Consider the following 18,292-nt stretch of genomic DNA (forward strand, 5'->3'; position numbering starts at 1 on the left):
ACTGAAAGTCAAGTATTTCTTATATGTATATGTATATGAAATACTTGACTTGGTGAATTCTAGCTGTATATATACTCCTCCCCTCTTAACCCCCCCCCACCTCCCTAAATCGGAGGTCTCAAGGTTGGCAAGTATGACATAATGATATGCGCTCGGTATCATTTTTTTTTTCATGCTTGAAGTAAGAAATTATTACTTTAAAAAAGTAGTTTTATACTTGTGAGTGTTGATGACCCAGCTTTGCAACAATTGATATTCTAGTTTCAAGCATGTTTTTACTCAGTAAAGGTCATAAAATCTCAGCAACAAGCTGTAATATCTTACTGAGATAATGTAGGACCAAAACCCTTTAAACAAGTAAAACACTCCAACATAAAATCTGCTTAGTGAGAAGAATTATCTTATCAGACAGAAAATAAGCAAATATCACCCTTATTTGAGATATTTAATCTTACTTAGATTTCAGTTTTTGCAGTGTGTGTGTGTGTGTGTGTGTGTGTGTGTGTGTGTGTGTGTGTGTGTGTGTGTGTTTTGATCCTTTATTGACTTGTATCCCACTAGTGCCTTCTCCTACGCTGTGATATGAGTCCACTTTGGCATCTTATTTTTTATGAAACTGGACTGGACTTTATGAAAAGTCCAGTCTCATCACAATTAAAAACTTTCTGTGTTACAAAGCCTGGTTCGTGGTTTCTTCCAAACTTGGGAGCGCCAATAATGTACTCCTTGCAAATAGTTTTCATATCCATCCATCCATTTTCTACCGCTTATTCCCTACGGGGTCGCGGGGGGGGGTAGGGGGGGGGGGGGGGTACACGGTGGTATATCATGCTCTGTGCAATGGTACGTAAATTGAAATGTTTGCAAAAAGAATCGAGTTTCCACTGTAAATATTTCCTGCCTAACAATTCCTTTCACAAACATTGAAAAGTAACCCTTAATTCATGTCAAAAATCTCTTTAACGTTGACGCATGTGTTTTTGTTTGCAGGTGGACAGTGACACCATCTGGAATGAGGTCCATTCATCCAGCGCAGCTCGACTGGCGGTTGGTTCTGTGGTGGAGCTGGTCTTCAAAGTAGCGTCGGGAGAACTGAAGGTTCGTTCTTTAGATATGAGACACTAACTCCCACTGACTTGTTCTTAGACCTTGAAGTTGTTTAAGGGTATTACTGGTTTTCTCCAAGTGCCACCTTGGAAAACACTTGGCTTTCCAAGTTCACCATAATGACCAATATGAAAATACTGTAGCGTAGTAGGCCGAAGTATTCATTAAAAACAGGGTGCAGGTTTTATTTAACAAGTATATTTAATATTTTTGGCCACTTTAAGATTACACACAGTTTGAACAGTAACACTGTTATTAAATAAAGGAAAATAAAGCACTGCACTAAAATAATGAATCAAATACAATTAATTGCACATAAAAGTTAAATAAACATTATGCTAAAAAAAACAAAAAAAAAACAGTTTTTAAGGATTAACTAAAAATGTACGTATTGTACTGTACTCAGCGTATTTTACAGACTATAGAGCGTACCAGGATATTAGCCGCACCCACTTTTTAGAAGATTTTTTTTTTTTCTCCATAAATAAGGATTAGAGTATGTGGAAGTCACTTCCTAGCAGCTCCGCTGTAGACACGTCACAAGAGCCAAGCGTGCAGGTTTAACAAGGTTATTTTAATGTGACAGATTGTTTGGTAAACGTATAGCATGTTCTATATGTTATAGTTATTTGAATGACTCTTACCATAATATGTTACGTTAACATACCAGGCACGTTCTCAGTTGGTTATTTATGCCTCATATAACGTACACTTATTCAGTCTGTTGTTCACTATTCTTTATTTATTTTAAATTGCCTTTCAAATGTCTATTCTTGGTGTTTGGTTTTATCAAATAAATTTCCCCCAAAAATGTGACTTATACTCCAGTGCGATTTATATGTTTTTTTTCATCTTTATTATGCATTTTCGGCAGGTGCGACTTATACTCCGGTGCGACTTATACTCCGAAAAATATGTTACATAGAATTATTTACAATCCGCTGCGTGGGATGTGGAGGGGATTAGGTTAAGATGAGTTTGCTAAGTATAAAAATTAGCTGACATTTTTAAATGAAAGAAACAGCTGTTCTAAATGTGTCTACTAGATGTCGTAATAGCAATTCTTTGTATCTTTGTAGATTATGCTACATATGTAAAAAAAAAAATACCCGCATGAGATTAGTGCACCAGTCTAGGAAAATGAGCAAAATGCATAAATAACATCCTGTAATTTGATTTTGATATTATTTTTTTATCTTGATAGATTGAAAATTAACACCAACGAGTTGACCGATGAACATTATCACATAATTTATTCAGAAAGTATAAATAATGACAAATAAAGGTAGAATACTATTAACATGTAAGTTTAAAAAACAACAACAACAACGTTATGATTAGTACATTTTCAGAATGTGCTTGTTCTATTTTTAAACAAAGAAAACAATCTGAAGTTGTCTTTATTTCTAAGTTATCGTGCCGTGATTTTACCAGTCCGGCCCATTTGGGAGTAGATTTTTCTCCGTGTGGCCCCCGATCTAAAATGAGTTTGACACCCCTATACTAGAAGGAGCCCGTGTATCACAGTAGTGATTCTTAAACTATGGTACTCGAGCTCTCTCGAGTGGTACACTACATAATCACGTAATTGATTAGTGTTTTATTTTTCTTAAATAAAGTGTTACTGTTCAAACTGTGTAATGTTACAATGGCCCAAAATATTCAATATACTCACTAAATAAAACCTCTGCCTTGTTTTTAATGAGTACTTGGGCCTAGTATGCTTCAGAGCTAAGTGTTTTCTGAGGTGGTTTTCTGACGCTAGTATCATTACATTACGATAACACGTGCAAATATGTATTATTTTTGTATTATTGATGAAAAAAAATTGCGAACCACTGTTCTAGAATATAACTTTAAGCTAATTTCTCATTTATTTTACATTAGTACCAAACAATTTGCTTGTCTTCACTGTTGATTTGTAGTTATTGGCGGTGGCTTTAAAGTCTTTGAAGTAAACTACACCTAATAATATTGATAAAGCAGTGTCCAATATTTTGGTAACCTTATTTAGCTACACAGTACTATATACACCACAACGATATGCAGCCATGATCATAAACATATCAGTGTTGTGCATATGTAAGATGAAAACAAATCCATATTGCTTTGTAATACTGTTTGAGGATGCCTGGTAGGATCTTTGACCATGCATTTATAGTTGTTCTTAATCAAATAGTAATAATGCAGGTAACTTTGAAGCACCTCTTTTACTGTAAGTATAAACTCAAAAAACGGTGCCCACAAGCCAGCCTTCCTTTGTCTGTGCCAGTAGCTGCACTGTTTGAACCCAGCAGGGTGCCATGCAGCGAGACGCTTACGGTCCAGACTAACAGGCCTGTTTTATTGGCCCGATACGGCAGCCACCTGCACAGCAGACTTGGCACTTAGCATTAGCTTAGCACCCACATGCCGCAGAATAATGGTTCTCCTTAGTAGTGCGCCGTGCTAGATCGCTAATAGTCTGTTACTTCCACACATGTCCATAATTAGTGTAAAATAATAATAGTCCGGTCATCCACACTGAATTGTTACAATAGTATTTTGGCTTTAAAAAAGAAAAACAGCATCATTATCTGAGAAAAGGAGAAAAGGTCCCTCATGATTTATAGATCTGCACAACAAGTGTTAAAATTAGAGATGTCCGATAATGGCTTTTTTGCCGATATCCGATATTCCGATATTGTCCAACTCTTAATTACCGATTCCGATATCAACCGATACCGATATATACAGTCGTGGAATTAACACATTATTATGCCTAATTTTGTTGTGATGCCCCGCTGGATGCATTAAACAATGTAACTTTACTTTTACTTAACTTTCACAACGTGACGTCACATCGGGAAGCAATCCGCCATTTTCTCACTTTCGCCGGTGTGTTGTCGGAGGGTGTAACAACACGAACAGGGACGGATTCAAGTTGCACCAGTGGCCCAAAGATGCGAAAGTGGCAAGAAATTGGACGAAATTTGTTCAAAATACGAGAGTGTGGGGAAAGCCGACGAAATGGTCAGTCGTTTGTTCCGCACACTTTACCGACGAAAGCTATGCTACGACAGAGATGGCAAGAATGTGTGGATATCCTGCGACACTCAAAGCAGATGCTCACATCAACTCTAAAACTGGACAGATCAGCTTTCAGGAAAAGAGAGCGGATGAGGGTATGTCTACAGAATATATTAATTGATGAAAACTTTATTCATTACTCGCGGTTTTACGTAAATTATTATACATAAACTGTGTTTACCAATAATTTAGCTTAAAAACATTTATTTTTTTCAATCATTCGAGTAGTCTTGTGTAATGTAGTATTTTGTGTCTATTTAGGTATGGTTAACCTGAGTGCTGAAATCGTGGAAAAATATATGTTCTTAGCGCGCCTGAAATGGGCTGTCTGCACTCTCAAAGTGCATGTTGTTGCCAAATGTATTTCATATGCTGTAAACCTGGTTCAAAGTTGTTAGTTTCCTTTAATGCCAAACAAACACATACCAATCGTTGGTTAGAAGGCGATCGCCGAATTCGTCCTCGCTTTCTCCCGTGTCGCTGGCTGTCGTGTCGTTTCGTACGGTTCAAACCGATATGGCTCAATAGCTTCAGTTTCTTCTTCAATTTCGTTTTCGCTACCTGCCTCCACACTACAACCATCCGTTTCAATACATGCGTAATCTGTTGAATCGCTTAAACTGCTGAAATCCGAGTCTGAATCCGAGCTAATGTCGCTATAGCTTGCTGTTCTATGCGCCATGTTTGTTTGTATTGGCATCACTGTGTGACGTCACAGGAAAATGGACGGGTGTATATAACGATGGTTAAAATCAGGCACTTTGAAGCTTTTTTTAGGGGATATTGCGTGATGGGTAAAATTTTGAAAAAAACTTCGAAAAATAAAATAAGCCACTGGGAACTGATTTTTAATGGTTTTAACCCTTCTGAAATTGTGATAATGTTCCCCTTTAAGGTTGAAAGTGAATTGTACATTTGTATTTATGTTCCAAGACATTGCATGTAGTTTACCTGAACTCTACCAGTGAGACCATTGCGTCTAACTGTTGATGTTATAGCCCTAGGAAAGGGGAGAATTGAATGAAGATCGGGCGGTAGGCGGGGTGCACCCTGGACAAGTCGCAGTTCACAAAAAAACACAGCAGAAGTTGAGAAAGTCCCACACCTTGTCACAGAGTCCCAAAGGGTCCCGAACCAAAAGGCAAACAAAAAAAAAAAACACATGAAAACAAGAGGGAAACATAAGGAACACAAAGAGATGATGCAAGAGCACAGAGCTCCTGCAACCAGCAGCCACTACAGCGATGCCATTTTGGAAACAATTTAAAAAATGATGCTGGGAGACAATTGATTAATTAGACAGTTTGTTTGAGTACTGCCAGGACTAATTTGATTGTTGAAAATAGTAATAATTTGCAAAATTGTGCGAAGGTATTGGTTGAATTTGCCTGAATTGATGTGATGGCAACTTTGCGAAATCCTGAGGTACTGCCCATACTTGCCAACCCTCCCGAATTTTCCAGGAGACTCCCGAAATTCAGCGCCTCTCCCGAAAACCTCCCGGGACAAATATTCTCCCAAATATCTCCCGATTTTCAGCCGTAGCTGGAAGCCACGCCCCCACCAGCTCCATGCGGACCTGAGTGAGGACAGCCTTTTTTCATGACGGGAGGACAACAGGGTGACAAGAACTAAATCATCCAGACTAGAGATAAATTGTATTATTATGTTTATCTTACCTAAAAATAAATATATTTATTAATTTAAAAAAAAACTAAATACATTTTTACTATATTTTGCTAAAAAAATCTAAATTAATTGTATTTTTATTTTTATTTTTTCCTGACTCCTTACTACATCCAGCCATAGAATTATACATTAAAATAAACATATTTGAAATAATTGATTTTAAATTATCATAATAATTCATTTAAAATGACCATATTTAATTATTAAAATAATTGCTTGTTTATCAACAACTTTAGCATTTTATTCATTACATTTTGAAACTCTCAGAAGCCAAGTTATGTTATATTCCTTAATATTTATTCATGCAAGTTTGAAGTATCAATTATCTAAACACAGTTTTGTTTGCATATTTTCAGGATGCAGATATCTATATCTATATATATGTATGTAATACTTGACTTGCTGAATTCTAGCTGTCAATATACTCCTCCCCTCTTAACCACGCACTCAACCACGCCCCGCCCCGCCCCCGACCACGCCCCCCACCTCCCGAAATCGGTGGTCTCAAGGTTTGCAAGTATGGTACTGCCTCAAACACCCTTCCACACACGCTCATTGGAGATCCTCCAGAGCCAAATTCCACCTGCACCAACAACTGGGACCTCAACAGGAGGACATTAATCGTGTCTTCTCACACCTGCAGCTGTGCCTTTACTCTCGCCCAGGCATTGTTCCGCTACATGTACAGCAACCAATGTCTCCACAGTCATCTCCCCACTGACCGCTAATCCACAGCAGCTGCCTAAACATCATTAGTCCATCTTGCCTCGCTTAACATCACCCTGGACATTTATCTAATGTCCCCATGTAGCAGTGGGAGACCCTACGAAAAAATGTGCCTGTTTAAAAAGTCTTGTGTGTGTGTGTGTGTGTGTGTGTGTGTGTGTGTGTGTGTGTGTGTGTGTGTGTGTGTGTGTGTGTGTGCAAGCATAATGTGTGTGTCAGAGTCCCAGTTAATTGTGTAGATAACGGGTGTGTTCTCTCTGACAGAATGGTTTTGCGGTAGTGCGACCACCTGGGCACCATGCAGAGGAGAACACTCCGATGTAAGTACATTAAATACTGTATGTAACCAAGGCCATACCCCAAAACAAAAGATGTTCTATTGGAATTAATAAGTGTGCAATAATTGTGCAAACTAATCACCTTTTGAGGTTTCACTGTATCTAGATCAGGGGTGTCCATTGGCACATTTTGAAAAGTAATTAAGAAGCCAAAACATCAACAATGACAAGCTGAATGGTCCTGTATGCACTGCTACTCCAACATGGCACACACACCTGCTCAGTGGCCTTGTGGTTATAGTGTCCGCCCTGAGATCGGTAGGTCGTGAGTTCATACCAAAGACTATAAAAATGCGACCCATTACCTCCCTGCTTGGCACTCAGCATCAAGGGTTGGAATTGGGGGTTAAATCACCAAAATGATTCCTGAGCGCGGCCACCGATGTTGCTCACTGCTCCCCTCACCTCCCAGGGGGGTGAACGAGGGGATGGGTCAAATGCAGACGACACTTTTCACCACACCTAGTGTGTGAGTGACAATCATTGTAACTTTAACTTTAACTTTGACTTAACACGCAGAAATCCCTTTGGTGCCCTCACAAACAATCTGAAATCACAAAGGGCCTTAAAGTTAACAACCATATCGCTACAATAATAAAGATTTATAAAGTAAAATCCACTTCACCTTATCGTCCGTAAATGACTGAAGCAAAGAGGAGGCGGACAAGAGCCGTGTGTGTGTGTGTGTGTGTGTGTGTGTGTGTGTGTGTGTGTGTGTGTGTGTGTGTGTGTGTGTGTGTGTGTGTGTGTGTGTGTGTGTGTGTGTGTGTGTGTGTGTGTGTTTGTGTGTGTTTGTGTGTCTGTGTCTGTGCGTGTGCGCTTGCATTTTTACCCTTCTTGAGACATCAACAAGGAAAAGTACTATTGCAAAATAACATAAAAAGTGGAATAAAAGAGCAAACAGGTGTAATGCAACAAGAACATTGTGCAATATTGACAGTATAGAGGCAGTTTTTTTTTTCATTGCTAAAAAAATAATGAAAGCGTATAATCGTCAGATAGATCTTAAGTTGATCTAGAGATTTAAGCGTTGTAAGTAAAAAATTATATATCGTGATTAATTTCTTATTTTTGTATTGTTTATGAGTGGGGGCCTTTTGGAGTCCCGATATGTCTTTTTTTTTTTTTTTAACTGTCATTATTCAAAAAATAATAATGAATCAAAATAATTTTTGTTATGAATTATTATAATAATTACTTTATATCAAATACCCCATTTTGAAACATGTAAAATCTGGCATATTTTTTGTTTTTGCCATTAAAAATTGTGTTTTTCTGTGAAAAAAAAAATATATATATATTAAATAATTTAAAAAACCTTTATGGCAGTGGATAATTTTGAAGTGGATCTGTAGATATTTAAGTTTTAAAAGTAAAAAAGAAAAAAAGAAACATTTTCAACACTTAAATGACTCTAGGACCTTAAACATTCACCAAAATTGAAGAAAGCCCCAAGGCAGTGGTTCTCAAGCTTTTTTCACAAAACATTTGTTTCGCCATTATGACTAACATTAAAATAAAGTTGCGTAGTATGCCTAAGTATTCATTGAAAACAAGGCAGGGGTTTTATTTAACAAACATATTTAATAGTTTGGCCACTGTAACATTACACACATTTTGAACAGTAACACTGTGTTTGAATATAGGAAAATACAACACTGTATTTTAATCAAGTGACTCTTTGGCGTACCACTAGATGGAGCCCTCGTAACACAGTTTGAGAATTTCTCATCTTGAGATTCAAGTATTAAAAGTAAAAATAATATATAGTCACCCTTATTTTTTTACAATTATCCCTTTGGAGAGAGACCTTGAGTCTGATTTCTGTTTTCAAACTACTATTGTTTAAAAAATATTAATAAATCAATGAATCAAGAGCAATGTTGTTATGAATGATTTACCTTTTCAAGGCTCCAATTACTTCATATTAAATGTTAAAAAAATAAATAAAATTGAAAAAAAAACTTTGGGAAAAATATTGCAATTTTATGTATTTTTTCCATTAAAAATTGTTCTGGTTTTTTTTTTGTTTTTTTTTGGGGGGGGGGGATACAACATAAAGAAATAAAAACGCTATGGCAATGGGGGCAGCACAGGAGGACAGGGGTTTGTGTGTGTGCCTCACAATAAGAAGGTCCCGGGTTCCATTCCCGGGTTTGGGGTCTTTCTGTGTGGAGTTTGCATGTTTTCTTCGTGACTGCGGGTTGATTGGCAACACTAAATTGGCCCTAGTGTGTGAATGTTGTCTGTCTATCTGTGTTGGCCCTGCGTTGAGGTGGCGACTTGTCCAGGGTGTACCCCGCCTTCTGCCCTAGTGCAGCTGGGATAGGCTCCAGCCACCCATGCGACCCCGAGAGGGACAAGCGGGCCCCCCATAGGAGTGATACAAATACCATGACTATAAATAGTATCATTTCTTTATTGTTATGACTACACCAATGCATTAAAACAGTGTTATTTGTCCTTTAAATTGTTATAAGTACACCTTTGCATAACATTGTATCCTTATTAACGTTTATGAACAAAACACACCGCTCTTCCTTGTCTCCCAACATAGTCACAATACGCTTCATCATATTCTAGTACAGCAAAAAAAAAAACATTTTTCTGAGGTCCTACTTGCCCCCCCAAATTTAAAAACAAAACTGATATAAAATTAAAATTACTATATAGTAATATATAGCAGGGAAATGATTCATATGGCCTCATGGGATTCATCCTTTCAGCCACTCTACATAGCTACTGACACTGTGGTCAAAGTTGGAATTGCCACAAAACACATTTTATGATTTTCAACACTCTACTGCCATCTGGCGGCTGAAGTGGATAGTGCAACCCCCGCAATTTGTCACTTTTCATGTGTCAGGTAAAATGCGACGAATGGGGCCACATGAACCCCCTTCCTACCGTATGACTTGTTTTCAACACGTTTTGGAACCTCGGGACCTTTAACATTCATCAAAATTGAGGTGCGCTATAAGCCAGTGTTTTTCAACCACTGTGCCGCGGCACACTAGTGTGCCGTGAGATATTGTCTGGTGTGTCGTGGGAAATTATGCAACTTCACCTAATTGGTCCCAAAAATATTATTTGCAAATCAATAATTATAACCTGCAAATAATATGCCGTTGTTTAGTGCAGTGTTTTTCAACCACTGTGCCGCGGCACACTAGTGTGCCGTGAGATACAGTCTGGTGTGCCGTGGGAGATGATCTAATTCGACATATTTGGGTTAAAAAAATTTTTTGCAAACCAGTAATTATAGTCTGCAAATGATGTGTTGTTGTTGAGTGTCTCGAGCTCGGCAGTGTAACCGTGAAATACTCTTCCATATCAGTAGGTGGCAGCCGGTAGCTATTTTTTTTGTAAATGCAGGTAAAAAGGTGTCTTATGCTTAAACCAAAAATAAACAAAAGGTGAGTGCCCCTAAGAAAAGGCATTGAAGCTTAGGGAAGGCTATGCAGAACGAAAGTAAAACTGAACTGGCTACAAAGTAAACAAAAACAGAATGCTGGACGACAGCAAAGACTTACTGTGGAGCAAAGACGGCGTCCACAATGTACATCCGAACATGACATGACAATCAACAATGTCCCCACAAAGAAGGACAAAAACAACTCAAATATTCTTCATTGCTATAGCAAAGTAGATGCGGGAAATATAAGAAATGAAACTGCTACAGGAAAATACCAACAAAAGAGAAAAAGCCACCAAAATAGGAGCGCAAGACAAGAACTAAAACACTACACACAGGAAAACAGCTAACAACTCAATAAGTCAGGGTGTGATGTGACAGGCGGTGACAGTACACCTACTTTGAGACAAGAGCTATAGTGATGCATGCTTGGTTATGCTTTAAAGTCATATCCAACAATTGCGACAATGATTTAACTGTCAACTGAGTTTATGATTTCTGCTGGTGGTGTGCCTCCGGATTTTTTCAATGCAAAAAATGTGCCTTGGCTCAAAAAAGGTTGAAAAACACTGCTCTAAGGGATACAAAATATATTGTATTGATTTTGAAAATCCAAAATATCCAAATGGCCCCAAGCATGCTTTCTTTTTTTTTATTGTACGGCTCATTGTGAGACAAGTTTAGACACACCTGATATAGATACTGTATAACGAAGTAGTTTTTATAAACAGCATTGTTAAGAAACTGTAAAAAGCGCTGATTATGTGTGCGAACAGCCCCAACAAATGTATTTTATCAGATTATAATATTTTAAAAAAATGCTCTCACTTGCTTTCGTCCTCAGGGGATTCTGTTACTTTAACTCGGTGGCGATAGCGGCCAGGCTCCTGCAGCAGAGGCTCAGTGTCAGCAAAATCCTCATTGTGGACTGGGTGAGTTCCACATAAAACACACTGCACGCTACAAAACCACCAGCCATGATTCACGTACAACACGAAAACATATACAAACCCCGTTTCCATATGAGTTGGGAAATTGTGTTAGATGTAAATATAAACAAAATACAATGATTTGCAAATCCTTTTCAAACCATATTCAATTGAATGCACTACAAAGACAAGATATTTGATGTTCAAACTCAGAAACTTTTTTTTTTTTTTTGCAAATAATAATTAACTTAGAAATTCATGGCTGCAACATGTGCCAAAGTAGTTGGGAAAGGGCATGTTCACCACTGTGTTACATCACCTTTTCTTTTAATAACTATTTGTTGAAGCTTTGAAAGTGGCATTCTTTCTCATTCTTGTTTTATGTAGAGCTTCAGTCGTTCAACAGTCTAGGGTTTCCGCTGTCGTATTTTACGCTTCATAGTGCGCCACACATTTTCGAAGGGAGACAGGTCTGGACTGCAGGCGGGCCAGGAAAGTACTCGCAGTTTTTTTTTTAACAAAGCCACGCTGTTGTAACACGTGCTGAATGTGGCTTGGCATTGTCTTGCTGAAATAAGCAGGGGCGTCCATGAAAAAGACGGCGCTTAGATGGCAGCATATGTTGTTCCAAAACCTGTATGTACCTTTCAGCATTAATGGTGCCTTCACAGATGTGTAAGTTACCCATGCCTTGGGCACTAATGCACCCCCATACCATCACAGATGCTGGCTTTTGAACTTTGCGCCTATAACAGTCTGGATGGTTCGCTTCCCCTTTGGTCCGGATGACACGATGTCGAATATTTCCAAAAACAATTTAAAATGTGGACTCGTCAGACGACAGAACACTTTTCCACTTTGCATGAGTCCATCTTAGATGATCTCGGGCCCAGAGAAGCCGGCGGCGTTTCCGGATGTTGTTGATAAATGGCTTTTGTTTTGCATAGTAGAGCTTTAACTTGCACTTACAGATGTAGCGACGAACTGTATTTAGTGACAGTGGTTTTCTGAAGTGTTCCTGAGCCCATGTGGTGATATCCTTTAGAGACTGATGTCGGTTTTTGATACAGTGAGGGATCAAAGGTCACGGTCATTCGATGTTGGTTTCCGGCCATGCCGCTTACGTGGAGTGATTTCTCCAGATTCTCTGAACCTTTTGATGATATTATGGACCGTAGATGTTGAAATCCCTAAATTTCTTGCAATAGCACTTTGAGAAACGTTGTTCTTAAACTGTTTGAATATTTGCTCACGCAGTTGTGGACAAAGGGGTGTACCTCGCCCCATCCTTTCTTGTGAAAGACTGAGCATTTTTTGGGAAGCTGTTTTCATACCCAATCATGGCACCCACCTGTTCCCAATTAGCCTGCATACCTGTGGAATGTTCCAAATAAGTGTTTGATGAGCATTCCTCAACTTTATCAGTATTTATTGCCACCTTTCCCAACTTCTTTGTCACGTGTTGCTGGCATCAAATTCGAAAATGTACGATTATTTGCAAAAAAAAAAAAAATGTTTATCAGTTTGAACATCAAATATGTTGTCTTTGTAGCATATTCAACTGAATATGGGTTGAAAAGGATTTGCAAATCATTGTATTCCGTTTATATTTACATCTAACACAATTTCCCAACTCATATGGAAACGGGGTTTGTACATATTTTTTTCATCCTTTGCATTTGCTGTAATCGTTTCCATCAAATTATCATTAAAACATGCATATTTCTCTTTTATATAATGCAATATTACTACAATGACACATATAATGTGAATAAACATTGTTCACAAGCGCAACGTAATACATTTAATAAACAGATGCATTTTGTTAGTTGCTGTGATGTAACAACCTGGAGGTTAATACAAAATAAAAATGTGCTTTCTTTGCACTGAACAGCAAGTTATTGTCTTTTAATGCTATGTAACTAGACAATGTTGACGTTAATAGTACAACATAAACATTTTTTACAATATATATCTAGCTGAGAATCTGCTGGAACTACTTTAAAGCGGACCAATGATAAATTTGGTCTTTTCTGGCACATAATTGTTATTACAATGTTGGATACTCGTGTTAAACGATGCAAACGTATCAAAACATAAGGTTCATGCATTTTGGTGTGAGCTTGCACGCAATTTTGGATGTCTCTGTACGCGGGCTTTTGCAGCTACGTTGGTACATCACAGCGAGGTTATAAGAAAACACAAAAACAGGCATGGTAAAGTATTTTTTTTATTATGCATGCAAATAATAACACCGACGTGCAACATGCATCCGTAAAGTATTCACAGCGCTTCACTTTTTCCACATTTTGTTATGAAACAGCCTTATTCCAAAATGGAATATATACATTTTTGTGCTGAAAATTCCACACACAATACTACATTATGAAAATGTGAAAAGTTTTTTTTTTTTTAATGTTTTCTAACTGATTAAAAAGAAAAAAATCAATAAATAAATACAAAAATCACATGCACCTTTGGCAGCAATTACAGCTAGATATCGGGCTGCCGATATTATCGGCCGATAAATGCTTTAAAATGTAATATCGGAAATTATCCGTATTGGTTTCAAAAAGTAAAATGTATGACTTTTTAAAACGCTGCTGTACGGAGTGGTACACGGACGTAGGGAGAAGTACAGAGCGGCAATAAACCTTAAAGGCACTGCCTTTGCGTGCCGGCCCAATCACATAATATCTACGGCTTTTCACATACACACACAAGTGGATGCAAAGCATACTTGGTCAACAGCCATACAGGTCACACTGAGGGTGGCCGTATATACAACTTTAACACTGTTACAAATATGCGCCACACTGTGAACCCACACCAAACAAGAATGACAAACACATTTCGGGAGAACATCCGCACCGTAACACAACATAAACACAACAGAACAAATACCCAGAAGCCCTTGCAGAGCTAACTCTTCCGGGAAGCTACAATATACGCCCCCCGCTACCCCCTACCCCACCCCCCCAACCCCGCCCACCTCAACCTCCTCATGCTCTCTCAGGGAGAGCATGTCCCAAATTCCAAGCTGCTGTTTTGAGGCATGTTCAAAAAAAGAATGCACTTTGTGACTTCAATAATAAATATGGCAGTGCCATGTTGGCATTTTTTTTCCAGAACTTGAGTTGATTTATTTTGGAAAACCTTGTTACATTGTTTAATGCATCCAGGGCGAGGCATCACAACAAAATTAGGTATAATAATGTGTTAATTCCACGACTGTATATATCGGTATCGGTTGATATCGGAATCGGTAATTAAGAGTTGGACAATATCGGAATATCGGATATCGGCAAAAAAGCCATTATCGGACATCTCTAATACTCACCATTAATTAGTTGCTTATTAACATGCAAATTAGTAACATATTGGCTCTTAATTAGTCATTATTAAGTACTTTTTAATACCTTATTCTGCATGGCCTTATTATGCAACCAGTAAGCCATTAACGAAGAGTTATTATTAACCCTTTTTTAGTAAAATTTTGAAGAAATATAATTATTATTATTATGTATTCCATTTTGGAATAAGGCTATAACATATAAAAATGTGAAAAAAATTAAGCGCTGTTAATATTTTCCTGCAAATGCTGCTAAAAGCAGCTTTTTTGTGCACTTGGAATCGATCGGCGAGTCTGCAGGTGTGCCTAATGTTGTGACCGGGTGAATACATATTATCTTTATGAAGTCTATTTTCGACTGTGTCTGGAAAATAACATCGGTGATAATTTTAAGATTTATATTTAAACAGTGTAGATTTTCGAAAGACACAATATGATACTTTTTGGAGAGGGTGGGGTGTGGTTTCATTTGCAATCTGGGAATGCCTCCAGAAACATCTTGCAAACATATTCAATACATATTATCTAGACCACGGGGAAGTGTTTTTAAATTTAAAGTAAAATCCCCATAAGTCCCTTTTAACGTTCTTAAACTACTCTTTACTTGTTGTTTAGCGTGTCACCATTGGAAACAACAATACATAGATGATTCACAACGTAGCTGAAAGACATGTCGTGCAGAAAGAGTGGATGACAAAGTCGTGGTTGTGTCTAGGTTTTGTCTATGGTTATTCTCAGAAGCCTTTGAAGGGACTTTTTCATTTCCTTTTCGTCTGTCTTGTGTGTCTGTGGAGTGTTGTACGCCAACTCATTGTCATGCCACTCCGCCACCAGACAACGGGGACATTTTGGTTCAAGTGTATTAAAAACATTCTTGAGAAATAGACAAAAAGTCCTAATAGGCACCATATTGATGACAATCCCTTTTTGGAACTCATGACAAAATGTGACTAGCCTTGGACAATGTAATTTCCACATTGCATAATTTGTGGCACCGGTGTTGTCTTTGTGAAATTCTGTAGCAAGTGTTTCTTTTTCCATTCTAAATTGATAATCCACTTCGACTGCGTCTCCTGCCCGTCAGCCACGTTGTAGTTTTTAGCGCTTCCATGTGGAGTCTACTGACAGATATAAGTCCGAACTTTACGCTACTTTGTATTGGAAATGGCAACAGCGGAGGATGCATGTGCATGTACGAGCCAGTCTGCCCCACAACAAGAGCATAGAGGGGAAAAAAAGGGACTTATTGATGACAGCGTCGGACTACAATGGCGGACTCGCACAAAGCTCTTCAAGTATAACTTTACCATATATGGAGATATCCGCTGAAGGGATAACAATTCCCAAATTATGAAAATTCAAAACGGCTCATTTGGAGGCAGTATGAAGGAAGGCAAGATAAATATCTCCGCAATGCCTTCATGGTTTGATTTCAAATTTTCAGGACTTATCCAAATACCCAAATCCACAGACCAATAGGTGAGATAAGTCGGTTTTGCATAATAGTTACTAGAGATGTCCGATAATGGCTTTTTTGCCGATATCCGATATTCCGATATTGTTCAACTCTTAATAACCGATTCCGATATCAACCGATACCGATATATACAGTCGTGAAATTAACACATTATTATGCCTAATTTTGTTGTGATGCACCGCTGGATGCATTAAACAATGTAACAAGGTATTCCAAAATAAATCAACTCAAGTTATGGAAAAAAATGCCAACATGGCACTGCCATATTTATTATTGAAGTCACAAAGTGCATTATTTTTTTTGAACATGCCTCAAAACAGCAGCTTGGAATTTGGGACATGCTCTCCCTGAGAGAGCATGAGGAGGTTGAGGTGGGCGGGGTTGGGGGTGCGGGGTTGAGGTGGGGAGTAGGGGCTAGCGGAGGGGGTGTATTGTAGCGTTCCGGAAGAGTTAGTGCTGCAAAGGGTTCTGGGTATTTGTTCTGTTGTGTTTATGTTGTGTTACGGTGCGGATGTTCTCCCGAAATGTGTTTGTGAAGTGAAGTGAAGTGAATTATATTTACATAGCGCTTTTCTCAAGTGACTCAAAGCGCTTTACATAGTGAAACCCAATATCTAAGTTCCATTTTTAAACCAGTGTGGGTGGCACTGGGAGCAGGTGGGTAAAGTGTCTTGCCCAAGGACACAACGGCAGTGACTAGGATGGCGGAAGCGGGGATCAAACCTGCAACCCTGAGCTATACCGCCCCATTCTTGTTTGGTGTGGGTTCACAGTGTGGCGCATATTTGTAACTGTGTTAAAGTTGTTTATACGGCCACCCTCAGTGTGACCTGTATGGCTTTAGACCAAGTATGCCTTGCATCCACTTGTGTGTGAAAAGCCGTGTGATTGGACCAGCATGCAAAGGCAGTGCCTTTAAGGTTAATTGGCGTCCGTGTAGGATGTAGGGAAAGTCATACATTTTACTTTTTGAAACCGGTACCGATAATTTCCGATATTACATTTTAAAGCATTTATCAGCCGATAATATCTCTAGTAGTTACCCTTTAAGGGAAAAAAGCAAAGGATTTAAATCAGCGCCAATAGGAAATAATTTAAATATCTGTAAATGACCATACTTACTTCAGCCTTAACATGACGTATATTTGTTGATACAATAGGATGTTCACCATGGCAACGGCACCCAGCAGGCCTTCTACGCTGACCCCAGTGTTCTATATCTGTCGCTGCATCGCTACGACGACGGTAATTTCTTTCCTGGAAGTGGAGCCCCCGATGAAGTACGAGTCTGGTAACCGGCTGCCATCGCTCTTTATGTTGATTAATTCACTGACCGAGGTGTTTGTTGGCCCCCCTGTAGGTTGGCTGCGGGCCTGGGGCGGGCTTCAACGTGAACGTGGCGTTTACTGGAGGACTTGAACCTCCCATGGGTGATACGGAGTACCTTGCAGCGTTCAGGTAAGCATCTGTTTCATAATGTTGAATCGTTTGTCATAAAGAGCTTTTGGGAATGAGTCGAGGTCTTCCTATGGCACACATGTTTAGAACTAAGTACTCTCCTCCTCATGCTTGACCTTATATTGTAGTCTATTTATATCCTCACACACACAAGTGCATGTGGAGAAGAAGTATTTCGGTCCTTGTGCTCTTTGAAAGTGAGCCTACGGTCTGCAAACGCCTGTCCATCTATCTCGAACCAAAGACATCAAACCACCAGTCAGCGTTTAGGCACGCCAGCTACCGGAAGCACGGCATATCTTTTTAATGCACACCAGACCCCTTTGGGCTCTCCCTCTCAGTTATGTCTATAAACCTGGACCCAATAATCCATTCATCTTGACACTTTGATTTGACACAAAGTCAGACATGAAAACGCAAACTTTTATCCACACTGCTTTGATTGGTGCACTTTCAATTCTATATTAATGTACTTAGCTTTGTCAGCATAAGTAACAAACCCGAAGTCTTTATTATGTGGAATTAAAAACAAGAAACACAGACATATTTTTGAGGTATCATTGGCAAAGTCCAAGGAGTACAGTGTGCCATGTTTTGCATACTAATTTTCACATTTTTAAGTTCAGGTAGCATTTGTAGTGGTACAATTCCCAAACGAGAGATGAGCTAAAGCACAGTCTGCTCACTGGTTGACTGAATATTACCATTTCCGTTCAGCTACCAGGATGGAAT

The 18,292-nt window shown here is 38.7% G+C and overlaps 1 protein-coding gene across 2 annotated transcripts in view; it reads left to right on the forward strand.

The window, feature by feature from the left end:
- hdac4 (histone deacetylase 4) overlaps positions 1–18,292 on the forward strand; it is a 193,446-nt gene that overhangs the window by 125,985 nt on the left and 49,169 nt on the right. For both annotated transcript variants that reach the window (XM_061926531.1, XM_061926532.1), the window contains exons 17-21: positions 991–1,098; positions 6,856–6,911; positions 11,189–11,276; positions 17,263–17,382; positions 17,463–17,560. In XM_061926531.1, coding sequence (XP_061782515.1) covers positions 991–1,098; positions 6,856–6,911; positions 11,189–11,276; positions 17,263–17,382; positions 17,463–17,560 — 470 coding nt within the window. The remainder of the gene's footprint in view (positions 1–990; positions 1,099–6,855; positions 6,912–11,188; positions 11,277–17,262; positions 17,383–17,462; positions 17,561–18,292) is intronic.

Source organism: Nerophis lumbriciformis, linkage group LG31 (assembly GCF_033978685.3).
Source record: "Nerophis lumbriciformis linkage group LG31, RoL_Nlum_v2.1, whole genome shotgun sequence".
NCBI classification, from domain to species: Eukaryota; Metazoa; Chordata; class Actinopteri; order Syngnathiformes; family Syngnathidae; genus Nerophis; species Nerophis lumbriciformis.